A 17219-nucleotide genomic window follows, 5' to 3' on the forward strand; every position below is an offset into this window, starting at 1 on the left:
AGCCCTCAGCCGCCTGCAGAACATCCTGATGGGCAGGAACCTCCAAAGCTGCAACCAGGTGGCGCCCATGACAAAGGTAGTTCACAGCCCTGGTTCTTCTGGGGTTTGGCGTCCCTTGGAAAACTGAGGGGTGTCTGAAAGTGCAGAAGGGTGTGCAGCTTGGAATGAATCCCAGTGCTCTGGGTGGGATCGAGGAGCTGGGCTGCCAAGCAAATGGCAATCTGAACCCCCTCTTAGGTCACGCTGTCACGTGTCCTGCCTTTGTTGTTTAGATGCTGCCATCCCTGGGTGTGAGGAGAAGGCTGAAGAGGTTTCTGCTGCTGCGGTGAAGGTACCAGCCAGGGCAGCAAGGAAACGCCGAGCTTCGGGCAGCGATGCCGCTCCAGGAGCAGAGTCTGTGGGAGAGGTTAGCAGAGACTTTCCTGAACCTGTGCAGCCTCAGGCTCTTCTTTACCCTTGACAGCAGGCGCCTCTGGTGTGCTGGGTTTGCCTGGCTCAGGTTTGCCTGCTCTGCTCTGGCACGTGGAGCTGAGGAAGGAGCACCCAAAACACATGACCTTGGGAGAACAATCGCCTGCTTCCTCTGGATAAAGCCCTCTCTGCTGGGTTCGGTATCCACCGGCCCGGGAGAGGATTCCCCTAGGACTTTGGCTCTGTAAAAACGAGTCCTGAGCTGCTTGACCCCTTAGTTTGGTTGGGAGGTGCCGTGTTCTTTTTCTTACTGCCCGTAGGGTGAGAGGAGTAAGAAACCCTCGTGCTCTGTTATTTGTCCCTGAGACACCATTGACTCTTTGTTTGTACAAAACCCCTTTCTGAGGGGCTCAGCTCTCCCTGAGCCAGAGTCAGGGCTGAACTCCGGAATGCTGGGGAGCTGCCCGAGGGGAACTGGGCAGGAAGCCTGAGGGGGTTTAATCCCTGCGTGGGGGAGAGCCCCTATTAACAATCAAACCCAAAGGGCAGCGTGCTGGTCAGAGATCCTGCCAAGATCCTTCTGCTGCACTCTGAGCCAGCAAATCCTGGTCCCTAAATCGGACCAGAGCTGCCTCCCTTTCCGGAAGCTTCCGCTGGCTTGGGCTGGTGTTCAGGTTAAACTCAGGGTGGTGCTTTGTTTGTTTCTGTTCCAGACTCAGGCCCTGTCATCTGAGCCTGCAGTGAAAAGACCCAGAAGTTGTGTGCCAGGAGAAGAACTGGTGCAGACTGGTAAGGCTGACGTCGGGGCGTGAGCTTGTTTCTCCTGCGCTCTTCCTGGCGTGTGGTGCGACTCTCCCCCTCGGCTCACGGACGGGCTGTGGCAGCATCGACCCTCGGTAGCGTCTGGCAGTGCTGGGGTGGGAACTCAGTCTCTTCCCTGCATCCCTGCGCTGCTGCTGGGTCGGGGCCGGGTGTTTCGCTCGGCATCTCAGTCCCAGAGCTGCCTTGGATGCAGCCAGCTCCAGCTGCGATACGGCCGCTGCCAGCTGGCCAGGAGGAAACTGGTTTGGTTTGGGGTGTTAGATCCCCAGAACCCTTTTTGGGGTTGAATCTGGGGTTCAGCCTGGCGATACCTCGTGCCCAGGGCAACTTGCTGCAGTTGCCAGTAAGAAAATCTGAGCCTGTTCTAAAGCAACAGAACACAGGGAATGTGGGGACGTAGGGGAGAGGGGAAACACTGACCTTTGGGGAAGCTCATCAGCCTCCTCAGTTGCCTTTACCAGTGGCTGATTTGCTTACGCTCTCCTCTCGTAGATCAAATACCTTGTGGGACTCCCTTGGGCAACGGAACACTCTCCCTGTGGGGCAAGACAGCTCCTTGTGCCAGGTAAAACCCCTTGTGTTTGCTTTGACTTTCTTCTCTGAAAGGTTTGCTTTCCATTTCATTCCTGAACTTCCTCTGTGCTGCCCAACATCTGTCTCTGAGTCCGCACAGGGATGTGTTTCCAAGGTTTCCTGGGATTTTCTCTCTTCCTTTCCTCCTCCCCTGGTCCTTCTCGCACAACTTAGAGGCAGTTTTCTCTTTTGGGTAACACAAAAATTTGACAAATTTGACTCCTGCCCCTCTGGTCTACCCGAGTTCAGAGTCACCCAGCTGAGTGTGAAGGGTCTCTGCACAGGAATGCCCGCTGTGTTTTGTGGTGACACCAGTGCAGGATGTTTCTGTCCAGGGGTTTGACAGTCTCGTTGTACTTTAGGTATTTCTATTGCTGTAGCTGTGGCTCCCCACTCACATGTAGAGAGTTGTGTAGGAATAAACTGTCTCCTTTCTGGTGCTCTGACACGTGTCAATACCAAATGCTGTGCTTGTAAACACTGTGGTTCTTCTCTGTTGCTTTTTCCTGCACCAAAGTGCTGCAGCCTCCTCGACTCCTCCAGCCTCCTCGACTCCTCCAGCCTCCTCGACTCCTCCAGCCTCCTCGACTCCTCCAGCCTCCTCGACGCCTCCAGCCTCCTCGACTCCTCCAGCCTCCTCGACGCCTCCAGCCTCCTCGACGCCTCCAGCCTCCTCGACGCCTCCAGCCTCCTCGACGCCTCCAGCCTCCTCGACGCCTCCAGCCTCCTCGACGCCTCCAGCCTTCCCCCCTGCTCCAGTCTTGTACAGTCCTCCAATCTACACCATGGCTCGAATCTGCTCTGGAGTTAAATCACACACCAGTCTTCCAACCTACTGCTGTGTTCCACCCTACTCCGGTGTGCCGTCCTACTACTACCGTGTGCCATCCTACTACTACATCATGCCATCCTACTGCCATGTGCCATCCTACTTCCATTTTCCATCCTACTACTGCCACGTGTCATCCTACTCTGCTGTTCCATCCTTGCTGTGTGTTCCATCCTTGTCCAGTTTTCCAACCTTCTCCAGTCAACCAGTGACAACTGTGTATCACCTGGACGAACAGAAATAGGGAGGAGATCCCTTTCCATCTGGGACCTGTGAGTATCCCCATGACTCGTACCTGTCCCACTTGGTGGGTAGACTGTAGCTGCACCACACAGCAGGAGGACGTAGTATCTGGTTGTCTGGACTTGTGGAGGGTGACACATTACTGCACCCCCTTAGGTACCCGCTGCTTAACTCAGGCTTGTGGTTACGTGGTGCTCTTTAGTCCCTTTTTCATGCTGTTGGTGACTCTCTGTGGCAGCAGAGCTTTGAATCCACGTAAGCTGGTGGTTGTAACACCATGTGTTGGAGGGCAGACACCAGGCATTGTCCCAGCCCCCAGCCTGGGAACTTCCTCCACCCAAAAGCTTTTGTATTTCCTCTTCCTGGAGGTGCACCTGGTGTGTGGGTACAGGGTGGGCATTGCAGTTCCTTGCTTGGTTCTCCTGTTCCTCCTCTGACAAGGTGAGGTCTGGGGGCTTCCTAAATGAGCTTCTGCTGTTGTGGGAGTCTCCTTCAGCAGCTGGCTTTTTATGGGACTAAATGCTGGAGATGAAGAAGATCTTTTGTTCTCTTCTGGTTTAAACAGCAAATTCCTGCCAGAAGAAAGCCGGGCGCGCGCTTGCTGGGGTCGGCACTTCGGGGTGGCCTCAGCAGGGCAGAGCTGCGCTCCCCGTCCCTAACGAACCGGGTGTTTGTGCCTCCTTGCCACCCTGACTTCCTATTTAACAGCTTTCTCTCTCCTTCTCTTTCCAGAGTCACATCCCTCACTTCCAGAGGAAGATGGTGTGGGACATAATCCACCGGCAGCTGCTGTGAGACGGGCACCACTGCAGTCACACTGTGATCCCCTTGGACTGACCCTTAGTTTAGTTTAGTTAAGACTCTTTAGTTTAGTTTAGACTCTTAGTTTAGTTTCTTTTCTGAAGTTCAACCAACTCCCTGCAACGTGGGGTTGGGTTTGTTGTTCTGTTTTTGTCTGTTAAATGTGAAAAGAGAAATATTTATTTTATTGCATTAAATATTTAAATTTTATAAAAAAAAAAAAGCTGTGCTGGTGTGAAGCTGTTTGGGGCCAGAGCGGCATTGAGCCTATAAACAATATTTCAAGAATCGTGTTGGAGTGGGGTTTTTTGGGGTTCTTTCTGTTTTTTCCCCTCATATTCTCACAGCTCCCTCTCAGTGCCCTCGCGCACGCTCCTGGCCCAGCTGGGGATATGGTCACCAGTCTGTGTTCATGTCTCTCTCTCAGGACCCAGCAACTTCCACCACCTGCCAGGGCAGCAGCAGCAGCAGCCCTTCCCTGCACCCTCCTACTCACCTGGGACAGACCAGAGGTTGGTCCACGCTTGGGGCCTGCTCGGCGGGTGCCTGAGGGATTCCCTCCGCCCCCCAGCCTGACACAGCTCCCTCTCCCCCCTGCAGATCTGCCAAGCGGCAGCTGATCAGAGCTCCCCATTTCCAGTACCAGTCTGCCTCTGGCAACCCCCTCACTGCTCAGTCACGGCATCGCTCCTCTGCCTGGCACTGTGCTTCAGGGACCACACAGCTGCAGACACCCAGCAGCCTGCTTACACCAACGGCCCCCCAAGGACAAGCACAACTGTTCCTGCCCTACAGCCATCAGGGGACAGCAGCATCGCTTCCCCAGTACCACCCACTCCCTGTCTGCACACAGTCCATCCTCTCCAGTGGAGACACAGACAGTCCGGTCCCCATGGATGTGGACAGTGTCTCAGGCTGGGACACCTGTCCTGTCCCTATGGATGTGGACACTGTCACAGTCTGTGACATCTCTGTGGACACAGATGTCCCCATGGAAGACGACACCCTGCCAGGCTCTACCATCTCACTTAGCCCTGTTGCAGGGATGGGGGGGAAATGAGAGGGAGGGAGGGTGTTGATTCTGTAGTTAGTACCTTTGATTACTGTTTTGTTCCGATTTTTCATTAAAAGCCATTTCTTGAGAACCTTTCTGTGTCTGCATGGGAGGGGCGGGGAGTGCAGGGGGCACCAGGCAGCACAGATCCCAATGGGCACAGTATAGGCACCCCATAGATCCCCTGCGGGCACCCTATAGATACCCTATAGATCCCCTGCGGGCACCCTATAGACACCCTATAGACACCCTGTGGGCACCCTATAGATCCCCTGTGGACCCTATACGTACCCTATGGACACCCTATAGGAGCCTTATGGGAACACTATAAGCACCCAATGGGCACAATACAGGCACCCTATAGATCCCCTGCAAGCACCCCATAGACACCCTATAGGAACCTTATGGCAACCCTATTGACACCCAATGGGCACAACACAGTCACCCCATAGATCCCCTGCGGGTACCCTATAGACATCCTATAGATCATCTGTGGGCACCCTATAGATACCCTATGGACACCCTATAGAAGCCTTATGGGAACCCTACAGACATCCAATGGGCACAGTATAGGCACTCTATAGATCCCCCGCAGGCCCCCTATAGGGACCCTATGGATCCCCTGTTAGCACCCTATAGATCCTCTGTGGGCATCCTATAGATACCTTATAGACACCCTATAGATACCCAATGGACACCCTATAAGAACATTATGGGAACCCTATAGACACCCAATGGCCACAGTATAGGTACCCTATAGATCCCCTGCGAGCACCCTATAGACACCCTATAGATATCCTATGGACATCCTACAGGAACATTATGGGAACCCTATAGACACCCAATGAGCACAATACAGGCACCTATAGACACCCTACAGATACCCTATAGGCACCCTATAGATACCCTATTGACATCCTATAGAAACCTTATAGGAACCCTATAGACACTGAGTGGGCACAATACAGACACCCTATACATCCCCTGTGGGCACCCTATAGACACCCTATGGGGAGGGGTGTAGGTACCCCCGGGGGTCTGGGTGGCCCCGTGGGTCCCTCACCTGCCGGTCCCTGGAGTCCCGGGGCCTTCTGGGGGGTGGGGGCCCAGCGACGCTGCCCCCCCTTCCCTCCCCCTCCCCGGCTGTGCTGGCCCATGGTGGCCCTGGAGGCTGCTGGCAGCCGGGGGGTGCTGGGGGGGCCTCTGTGCCAGGGGGGTGCCACATGGTGGGGACAGCGACTGGACGGGGACCAGTGCTGGGGAGGCTGGGGGGGCTGGCGCGTGTCCCCCCTGTGCTGGCCTGGGGGGGATGCTGAGCCCCCCACTCTGGCCTGTGCCACCTCCTGTCCCCCATTGTACCTGGGGGAGCTGGGACCTTTGGGGGGGTCCTGGGGGGGCTGGGAAGGATCTCTGGGGGTCAGCAGGGATAGGGTTGGGGGTGTCCAGCCCCACCCTGGATGTGACCCACAGACCGACCCTCTCGCTGCCATGAGCCACTTTATTAATTAACCAAACCCCTTAATTGGCTGGGAGCGGGGCCCAATCCGGGGGAGATGGGAGGGGTGGATTGGGGTGTGTGGGGGGTCACACCCAAAACTGTGGCCCAGGGGAATAAATCTGGGACATTTCTCTGTGGGGATGAACCTTGGTTCTGCTCCCCCACCCCCTCCAGGGCTCGCTGAGACCACCCCCAGCCCCCCTCCTCCCCCTCCAATTCGGGGGCTCCTTGGGGTACCCCCAGCCCTTTGCTTTCTGCCACCCTCTCCTCGTCCCTCTGGGTCCCCCCACCAAGACCCCCTGCCCCCTCTCAGTTCAGTTTGGGGACTTCTTCCCTTCCCAGCACCCCTCCTGGGATCCCTCCCCTCCCACCCCCAATGCTACGGGGACCCCCCTTGTGTCCCCCCACTCCCAGGGACACCCTCACCCTCCTGGCGCTGGCCCTGTGCCTGAACCCTGAGGGGCACCCGGTCCCGCCATGGAGGAGACGTGAGTGTCCCAGGGAGGGGGGTGGGGGTGGGCCCTGGTGTCCCCCCACATCTGAGCCCCCCCTGAAGCCCCTCACCGCAGCGTCCCTTTGCTGGAAGCCTACGAAGCCGCCATGGTGCTGAGCGGGGTGGGGGACGCGCTGGGCTACCGGGGGGGTCTCTGGGAGTACTGCACCTCCGGAGCCCAGATCCACGCCGAACTGGCTGAACTGGGAGGGCTGGGGGCCATCACACTCGAGCCCCCGCAGTGGCCCGTCAGCGATGACACCGTCCTGCACCTTGCGACTGCCGAGGGCCTGGCCACAGGTTGTGCCCCCCACTGCACCCCTCAGATGCTGGGGGGGTCCCGATTGTACCCCAGGGATGGAGGAGGTGTGGGGGGGTATACCCCTGGGCTGTATGGGGAGGAGGTTTGGGGGTTCCTCAGAGCTTGGGGGGATTTTTATGTGGGGGATCTCACCATAGCACACCACAGATGCAAGGGAGGGTCCCCATTGTACTCCAGGGATGGGGGGGCATGAGGGGGTATACCCCTGGGCTGTACAGGGTGGGGTCTGGGGGTTCCTCAGAGCTTGGGGGGATTTTTATGTGGGGGATCTCACCATAGCACCCCTCAGATGCAAGGGAGGGTCCCCATTGTACCCCAGGGCTGGGGGGGCATGGGGGGTATACCCCTGGGCTGTATGGGGAGGAGGTTTGGGGGTTTTTCAGAGCTTGGGGGGATTTTCAGGGGGAGGGATCTCACCATAGCCCCCCCCCAGATGCAGGGGAGGGTCCCCAGTGCACCCCAGGGATGGGAGGGGGGGTAGGGGGTATACCCCTGGGCTGTACAGGGGGGGTTGGGGGTTCCTCAGAGCTTGGGGGGATTTTTATGGGGGGGATCTCACCATAGCCCCCCTCAGATGGGGGGGGGGGGTGTCCCCCATTGTATCCGAGGGATGGGGGGGCATGGGGGGGTATACCCCTGGGCTGTACAGGGGGGGCTGGGGGCTCCTCAGGGCTTGGGGGGATTTTTATGGGGGGAATCTCACCATAGCCCCCCACAGATACAGGGGAGGGTCGCCAATGTACCCCAGGGATGGGAGGGAGGGGTGGGAGGGGATTCCCTGCAGTACACCTGGGCTGTACATGGAGATCTTGGGGGGACCTTATTTCTTTGGGGGATTTCTGAAGGGGGGGGGAGGGCAGGTCACCATTATCACCCTGACTCAAACTGGGGGGGGCTTTTAGGTGCACCCAACCACCCCCTGAGAGGTGGGGGCTCCAGAGAGTCTCTGAATGTCCCCCCAAAACCCCACGGGGGGTGTTCCCCATCTCCCCTTTCCTGGGGGTGGGTTCTATTGTACCCCAAAGCTTTGGGGGGTCATTGGGGGGTGGGGAGGAAATCAGTGGGGGGTGTGCCCACATGTCCCTGCATTCGAGGGGTCCGGGGGAGGGCTGTGGGTGCCCCCGCCCAGAGGGGCCTCACGCCGTGCCCCCAGGGCTGGAGGGGGAAGCCCTGCTGCAGGAGCTGGCTCAGCGCTACGTGACCGCCATGAGCGACATGGAGGGCCGCAAGCCGGGCCCCACCAGTATCCTGGGTGAGTGGGGGGCCGGGGGGGGCTGGGGGGGTCAGGTCAGAGGGTCTCACGGCCCCAACCCTTCTCCCCAACCCCCCCCCGCCAGGCACCTCGCAGCTGCGGCCTGGGGAGCCGGCGGGGTACCGCATCCCCTTCAACCCCACGGGCAGCGGGTGCGGGGCCGCCATGCGGAGCCTGGCCATAGGCCTCAGGTGGGGCGGGGGGCACAGGGGTTGGGGGGTTCAGGGCTGGGGCGGGGACGTGGGGGGGCGTCAGGGCTGGGGCAGGGACATGGGGGTACAGGGGGTTGGGGGTTGAGGGCTGGAGGGGGACATGGGGGTACAGGTGGTTGGGGGAGTTCAGGACTGGGGGGGACATGGGGCTACAGGGGTTTGGGGGGTTCAGGACTGGGACATGGGGGGTACAAAGGGTTGGGGAGGGTCTGGGCGGGGACATGGGGGTACAGGGTGCTTGGGGAGGGGTCAGGGCTGGCGGTGGGGATGTGGGGGTACAGGGGGTTGGGGGGGTTCAGGTCTGGGGTTTGGGACATGGGTGGGCACAGGGGGCTCGGGGAGGGGTCAGAGCTGAGGGTGGGGACATGGGGGAGGCACAAAGGGTTGGGGAGGGTCTGGGCGGGGACATGGGGGTACAGGGATTTTTGGGGAGGGTAAGGGGCAGGGACATGGGTGGGCACAGGGGTTGTGGGGGTTCAGGGCTGGGGCGGGGACGTGGGGGGGTTACAGGGAGGTGGGGGGGTGTGAGGGCTGGGGGGGGACATGGGGGGGTACCGGGGGTTCAAGGAGGGATCAGGGATGGGGGGGACATGGGGGTACAGGGATTTTTGGGGAGGGTTAGGGGCGGGGACATGGGTGGGCACAGGGGGTTGGGTGGGGTCAGGGCTGGGGGCAGGGACATGGGGGGCACAAAGGGTTCAGGGAGGGTCTGGGTGGGGACATGGGGGCACAGGGGGCTCAGGGAGGGGAGGGGTGTCAGGGCTGGAGGTGGGGATATGGGGGGACACAGGGGGCTCAGGGAGGGGTGTCTGTCAGGGCTTGGGGAGGTTTCACTGCGGGGACAGGGGTCGGGGATGGAAGGGCTGGGGGGGGTTACAAGCGGTCACGGGGATGAGGGTGAGTGGCTGGACAAGAGGACATGGGGACACGGAGGGGGGGACATGGGGGTGTCAGAGTTGGGGGGTGGGGATAGGAGGGTGTCAGGCTGGGGTAGGGGATGGGCGGGGATGGGGCGTACAGGAATGTGGGGGATGGGCCATGGGGGGAGGGGCAAATGGGGGAACAGCACATCAGGGCCAAGGGGGGGGCAGCATCGGGACGGGGGTCCCGGCCTGGGGGGCACAGGGTGGTGCCGGTGTAGGTACCCACACGCCCGGGAGCTGCCGACGCTGATCCGGGTGAGCATCGAGAGTGGGCGCATGACCCACCACCACCCCACAGGTGGGTGCCAGGCAGGAGGGGGCAGGGCAGGGGGACACTCTGGAGCCCCTCTGAAAGCCCCATCCACACAGGGTACCTCGGGGCACTGGCGGTGGCCCTTTTTGGGGCGCTGGGGGCTCGGGAGGAGCCCCCGGAGCGCTGGGGGGCTGAGCTGATGCGGGTCCTGCCCCTGGCCTGGGACTACGTGGAAAGTGCCGGGGTGGCTGTGGGGGACAATGCTGAGGCCTGGCCCTTCTTCAGGGATGCCTGGCACCGGTGAGGGGGCACTGGGAGGGTTCGCTGGGGTCACTGGGAGCACTGGGAGGGGGTGGTGGGGATACCGGGAGGGGCTCAGCGGGTCGCTGGCATCACCCATTGCCACAAGGCTCTCTCCCAGTCCTGGCAGCGCAGTGCACTGGTGTCACTGTGCTGTGCCAGAGCCTCGATGTCCCCAGTGTCCCCTGCCCCACTGTCACTGGTGTCACTGTGCTGTGCCAGTGCCTTGATGTCCTCAGTGTCCCCTGCCCCACGGTCACTGGTGTCACTGCCCAGTCAATCTGCAGGGTCACCAGTGCCCACTGTGTCCCTGCTGCCCCCAGTGCACCCAGGATGTCCCCAGTGTCCCCAGGATCCCTCCAGTGTCCCCAGGATCCCTCCAGTGTCCCCAGGACCCCTCCAGTGTTGCCACCCTCAACATTGGAAGCATGTCTGAGGAGTGCTGAACACTCCCACTGTCCCCAGTGTCCCCAGTATCCCCAGTGCTCTTGGTTTCCCTGCTGTGACCAGTGTCCCCACTGCATCCACTGCTCCGGTGTCACCAGTGACCCCAGTGACCCCAGTGACACTACATCCCCACTGACTCCAGTTCCCCCATTCCCCCGCTGTCCCTGCTGCCCCCTGGCATTCCCAGGGCCCCCAGTGCTCCCAGTGACCTCCATGTCCCCGCAGGTACCTGGAGTCCCGGGGCCTTCTGGAGGGCGGTGGCCCAGCGACGCTGCCCCCCCTGCCCTCCCCGTCCGAGCGGGACGCAGCGTACCTGGGCTGGGCACTGCAGGGGTGGCCGGGGCGCAGCGGCCACGATGCGCCCATGGTGGCCCTGGAGGCGTTGCTGGCAGCCGGGGGGTGCTGGGAGGACCTCTGTGCCAGGGGGGTGCTGCACGGCGGGGACAGCGACTCGACAGGGACCATCGCCGCGGGGTGCTGGGGGCTGCGCTGGGGGCTGGCCCGGGTCCCCCCTGGGCTGCACCGCTGCCTCGAGCACCGCGGGCGGCTGCGCGATGCTGCCCACCGCCTCCACACGCTGGCCTGGGGGGGATGCTGAGCCCTCCCCCTCCCCACTCTGGCCTGTGCCACCTCCTGTCCCCTGCCCAGGGAAACACCATTGTACCCCAGGGGGAGCTGGGACTGTTGTGGGGTCCTGAAGGGGTCCCAAACAGCCCTGGGAGATCCTAGGGGCAAGCAATGCCCTTCAAGGGCTCAAAGAAGCCCTGGAGACCACCACAGCCCCATCCTGCTGGCCCTACTTCCCTCCACTCTTAGAGACCCCAGAATCTCCCCAAAGAGCCTTGGGCACCCCCACAGTAAAAAAGCATCTTCCCAAATCACTGTCTGTCCAGATTTGTGTCCTGCACCTCCTGTCCTGTCACTGCCATGGCTGAGATGTCACATGGGCAGACCTCCTGCAGCCAAACCTTCTCTAGGCTGGTCAGTTCTGGCTGACCAGCTTCTCCAAGAGGCATCCAGACATGGAGCAGCTCAGGGGCCCTTCACTGGGCTCTCACAGTCGCTCAGTCTCTTCTCCTGGTAGCCCAGAATTGGGCCCCGTGTTCAAAGGGTGGGCTCATCATCATCAGTGATGGGTGGAGGGGAAGGAGCCCACAAGCCCTGCAGGTGCCACCCGGGATGGTAGAAGACTCTTCTGGTGGCTTCTTGTGGGCACCTTAGTGGGCACCACAGCCTGAAGGTCTTTTGAAAGACAAAGTGCTGGGCCCCCAGGGCTCAGCATCCAGAGGGTGATGGGCTGAAGGAGGGCTGGACCACTGTGGTTAATCACCCCAAAGGTGGTGTGCCCAAGGGGTCTTGGAGTCAAGGGATCCCAAGGAGATGGTGGCCCAGCACTGTTAAACACCACAGTGGTGATGGGCCCCTCTGGAGGTTGGATGCTGGGGTTTCCCAGACCATGGCTGATGGGTTCCCAGGCAATTACTCCAAGGCAGGATGACAATCCCATGACAAGGATATCCAAACCACGTGACATTGTGCTCAGAGACCAGTTGGACATTGGAGGGTGCCAGGCTGGGAGCTGGAGGAGCTTGTTGCAGCACCCTTTCCAGACAGGCTGCAAGGCACTCGCTGGCTGGGGGCACCCCTGTTCCCACCGCTTAGCCCCCCCAGCTCCACCACGAGCAGGACCCCGGGACTGGGGGAGCACAGGGTCTCCCCCAGCCCTTCTGCTGACCCTCCACAGCTCATCACACCAGTGCCAGCAGAAACCAAGGCTGGGGCTGGGGTAGTGCCTACCGTCAGAGCCAGCAAGGGGCTGGGAACTCAGTTATCCAGGGGGAGCAGTGGGACAGACACCCCAGCAAAGCTTCTCACAGGGGGCTCAGCAGAGAGACAGAAGTCAGGGGGAGGGAGGAGACAAACCAGGTTGGGGAAGAGGGCCTGTCAGTGATGTTTCTCCCCAGTTAGGAGACAGACCCTTGCACATCTTGCAGCAGCTCTTTGGAGCCCACATAGAAACACGTGGACGTGGCTGCTGCCAGTATCAGAAGCTCCCAGACTCAGGCTGTTAATCCACAACTGTTTCTGGGAACACGTGCAGAGCAGCTCCTGTCACAGCATCTGTAAATTATAACAGGTTTTTGCTCTTTTTGAGGTAAGGACAGGTTCCTGCCAGAAGGAGATTAAGCCAACAGCCGGGGAAAAGAAGGAAGGGCCCACTCCAGCAGAAACATCTATCAAAATTTCACAAGACCTTCAAGGCCAACCGTCAGCACTACACCACCCTAACCATTAAACCATCTGCTCCTTCTTTAAACACCCCCAGGGACAGCGACCCCCCCCACACCCCTACCAGCCTGTTCAAAGACTCATAGAATTGTAGAGGTTGGAAGGGACCCCCAGAGCCCATGGGGTCCAACCCCCTGCCAAAGCAGGGTCCCTAGAACAGGGCACACAGGTCGGTGTCCAGACGAGGCTGGAATCTCTCCAGAGAAGGAGACTCCACAACCCCCTGGGCAGCCTGTCCCAGGGCTCCCCCACCCTCACTGGGAAGAAGTTCTTCCCCAGATTGGTGTGGAACTCCCTGTGCTCCAACTTGAGGCCATCACCCCTTGTCCTGTCCCCACAGACACTGAGAAGAGGCTGCCCATGTCCCCCTGTGTCCCACCCTTCAGATATTGATAACCATTGATCAGATCTCCTCTCAGCTTCTTCTCTCCAGGCTGAACAGCCCCAGCTCACTCAGCCTTTCCTCACAGGGGAGATGCTCCAGGCCCTTCATCATCTTCGTATCCTCCTCTGGACGCTCTCCAGGAGATCCCTGGCTGTTTGATCCCAGGGAGCCCAGAACTGGACACAACACTCCAGGTGAGGCCTGACCAGGGCAGAGTAGATGGGGAGGATCACCTCCTGTGACCTGCTGCCCACACTCCTCCTGATGTCCCCCAGGATCCCATTGTCTCTCTCAGACCCCAGGGCACACCGCTGGCTCATGGCCAACCTGTCATCAACCAGGACCCCCAGGTCCTTCTCTGCAGAGCTCCCCTCCAACAGCTCATCCCCCAGCCTGTACTGATACAAGCAGTTATTCCTTCCCAGGTGCCAGACACTACACTTGCTTTTATTAAGGCTCATCTGGTTTCTCCCTGCCCAGCTCTCCAGCCTGTCCAGGTCTCTCTGGATGGCAGCACAGTGTTCCTGCGTGTCAGCCACTCCTCCCACCTCTGTATCATCAGGTACCTGCTGAGGGTGGATGCTGTTCCCTCATCAAGGTCGTCAATGAAGATGTTAAACAGAACTGGACCCAACACTGAGCCCTGGGGAACACCGCTAGTCACAGGTCTCCAATCAGATTCTGCTCCACTGATCACCACCCTCTGAGCTCGGCCCGACAGCCAGTTCTCAACCCACGTCACTGCCCACTCTCTCAGCTCAGAGTATCCCACACTCTCTCAGCTTTGTTATCAGGATGTCATGGGAGACAGTAGCGAAAGCCTTGCTGAAGTCAAGGTTGACGACATCCAGACATCCACTGCTCTCCCTCCATCTACCCAGCCAGTGAAACTAACAGATAAAAAAGGTCATGACTGCCACTGATAAACACACTCATTGCAACAGTGCTAATATAATGATAATGTATATTATATATAATTGTATACTATATAAAATGTTAAAATATATAATAGTAACTATTTCATATTGTATGTTTTATAATATATATCCCTATATTATATATAAAGGTATCATATGCATAAATATACACTATATTTTATATAGTATATAAAATTATATAGTGTATATAATATATAATTATATAGTATATACAATATGTTGTGATGTTTATATAATAATATATTAATATATAATACATATTATTGTATATATAATATATATAATGATGCTGATTGTAATTAAAATGCTACAATTATAATAAAGAGCCAGCAAAATACTCCACAGGTGTGTCCCCCAGAAGCATGAAGTTGCAATCGCTTACCAGGAAGACGTCCCTGTCTCAGGAGGAGGAGGAGCACAGCCCGTCAACTGCTTCTGTGGGGTCTTAGCCTACTTCTCTCCCAGAGTTCTTCCTCAACCCCCTTTATTCCTTCAGCTCAGGCATAACTTCCTGCAGTCATAGTGGGAGGCAGGAGAGAAGGGACAGGGCTGCCTGCCCTGAGCCGGCCACGGAAGAAGGGACAGGGCTGCCCTGAGCCGGCCATAGAGGATGGGACAGGGCTGCCCTGAGCTGGCCATAGAGGATGGGACAGGGCTGCCCTGAGCAGACACGACACTCCCGGGAGTTTGCCTCTTTTAATGAGCATCAAAGCAGAAAGGCAGCATTGACACCACAGGCAGCACGGGGCAGGGAGCTCCACAGAGCTTTCTGTGCCCATCTAGTTGAGCAGCAGCGACTCAACCTCCATCAACCAGCAAAAAGCAGCCCGTCCGAATCGGATGAGAAGAAAGATGAACTCAACAGGGTGTTGTACTTTTGCGTGGCTGGGTTCAGGTGGAGAAGGGCTGCAGGGGTGGTTTCTGCAAGAAGCAGCCAGCAGCTCTCTGCAGGCCCCATAGAGCAACCACCAGCCAGCTCAATGCCAGAGTCGCTGCTGACCAAGGCCAAGCCCAGCAGCGACGGTCACAGCACCTCTGGGAGTCACAATGAGGACAAAAAAACTGCAAGCAGCCACTTTGTGTCCCCAGAAAAGGAAGTGAGAACACATGAGGAGATGTGCAGACACCAAGGCAGTGAAGAAGAGGAAGGAGGAGAGAAAGATGCCCCTGCAACCCATGGACAAGGCCGAGACCCCACCTGCAGCCCATGGAGAGGCCCCAGTCTGGAGCAGGGGGAGACAGACAGGAGATGCTGTGATTTGCGTTGGAACAAGCCCCTGTCAGCACTTGCAGCCTGTGGAGACAGAGATGAGTAAGAGAGAGATCCACACCGGAGCAGGTTTGCTGGAGGGGCTTGTGATCTTGTGGAGGACCAGGCTGGAGCAGTCTGGTCATTTTGCCCCAGACAAGAGCCAGGCCCAACGCAGCTGCTCACTCTTTAAGGGGGAAATTGAGGGAGGGGAAAAGGGAGGGAAAACCCAAAACCTCACAGGTTGGGATAAGGAGAGTTTACCAGGATAACAGAGATATATTATAATAATAATAAACAACGGATGTTATAGCAAAATACATGAGACTGGTGACACACAATGCAGACCTACGGAGTGGAACACACTAGCCCCTTGGTCACCAGCAGAGCCAGCGTCCTCCCCACCAGCCCCTTGGACTGAGTGGGACCTTCCTTCAGACCCAAGAAGGATGCATCCTGCAATTTCGTTAACAAAGGAATGACTAGATTTGCATTTCTTTTTCCAGTTGTTTCTGGCTTCTCAGGAACAGCTGATGTAGCCAGTGCCCAGGGGAAGAGCTAATTCCAAGAGAAAGACAGGGATCGACACAAACAGGCTTCTTTCCTAGGGGGTTCGGGCTGAAGCAGCACCTGAAGGGGGGCTCAGAAGGGAAATCCTTCTCCCTCCTGGGGAGAAATCCAGCCTGGCCTCGGCTGCGGGGACACAGGGTGGAGGGCAGGAAACCACCATAAACAGACACTCCCTCAGCAACCCGAGGGCACCGACAGCCCACAAAGTTCCCTGCACGGCAGCTCCTCCTTCGTTTCCCCCTTTTCCACTCATTTCACACCCATTCCCCGCCGCACTCCCTCCCCAGCCCCGCTTCTCTCGCCCCGCCGTTTCATTCCCGCTCCTCCAGCGAACCGCTGAGGCAAATGAGGCGGGATCACCGAAAAGGCTCCGACCGACCAATCAGCGCTTAGCGATGGAAGAGTGGCAGGAGAGACAGCCAATCGGTGACTTTGTTGCCCCCTAGCTCTTCCTCTTACAGTCACCCTACCGAAATAGCTGGAATTCTGGATTTATTTGGGTTTATTTTAGAATATGATTTCGATTTTAAGGGAGTTACAGCACCTCTGAGAACCTAAAGCATGTTCAGGCCCTTAGCAATAGGTAACCGGGACGGTCACCCAGAGGTTTTTCTACTGCACCCCGGGGTGTGGAAGCAAAGGCTGAGGGGGAACAGGATCAGCTCTGAGCTGCACCGAGGGATCGCGGTGGATCTGCCAGAAAGGATCCACCCAGCTCTGAGCCAAGGGGGGCTGTGGCATCCCCACCCCCTTTCCCCATCCGCTTGCAGTGAGCTGGCCACTAATTTCCCCACGAATTTACATTTAACGAGCTGGCTGGGTGTATTTGAGGTCAGGACAAACCGGGGGGGGAGCCACGAGCAGCCGAGTCACCTGTCAAAACCATTGAGATGCCCCCAAAACTCGTCACCCGGGGATACTCGGAGCATCCTCCTGGGTAACCGACCAACGGCTCCGGCTCCGCGATGCTCCGGCAGCTTCGGATGGAGCAGGGGGGTGAAGCCGCGGGAAGGGGGACCAGGAAAGGGGGGGGGGGGGCGCGAGAAAACCCCTAAAAAAGGAAGGAAATATTGAAAGTCGCTTTCAAACCGCTTGTTTGGGAAATGAAACCGTCTGGGGTGACACACCGGGGAGGGGGGACCCGGGGGAGCTCGGGGGGGGGCTCGGGATGCACCGAGGTGGGGGGGAGACACAGGGAGCGATGCTGGGGAGACACCGGCGAGTGGGGTCACACGGAGCGGGGCTGGGACACACCGGGGGTGACTCACGGGGGGCTCTGGACACCCCGGGGCTCGGGACACACCGGGTGGGGGGGCGGGAACACACGGGGCGGGGAGCTCGGGACGTACCTGTGG

At 58.6% G+C, this 17219-nt stretch overlaps 2 protein-coding genes across 2 annotated transcripts in view; both read left to right on the plus strand.

Moving 5' to 3' along the window:
- LOC311202947 (class I histocompatibility antigen, F10 alpha chain-like) overlaps positions 1 to 17219 on the plus strand; it is a gene marked incomplete at both ends in the record, with an annotated part of 116109 nt that overhangs the window by 26287 nt on the left and 72603 nt on the right. The gene's annotated exons all lie outside the window — the stretch shown is intronic.
- Positions 2592 to 11031, plus strand: LOC311202877 (ADP-ribosylhydrolase ARH1-like; the record flags this gene model as incomplete). The annotated part of the gene is made up of 11 exons (XM_084277525.1): positions 2592 to 2726; positions 3611 to 3669; positions 4027 to 4191; positions 4280 to 4354; positions 6646 to 6719; positions 6818 to 7024; positions 8200 to 8298; positions 8384 to 8489; positions 9652 to 9731; positions 9803 to 9986; positions 10659 to 11031. 11 exons carry the CDS (start codon positions 2592 to 2594, stop codon positions 11029 to 11031), a joined length of 1557 nt encoding a protein of 518 aa, XP_084133651.1.

This window comes from Gallinula chloropus, assembly GCF_964237585.1.
Source record: "Gallinula chloropus genome assembly, chromosome: 32".
Taxonomy (NCBI): Eukaryota; Metazoa; Chordata; class Aves; order Gruiformes; family Rallidae; genus Gallinula; species Gallinula chloropus.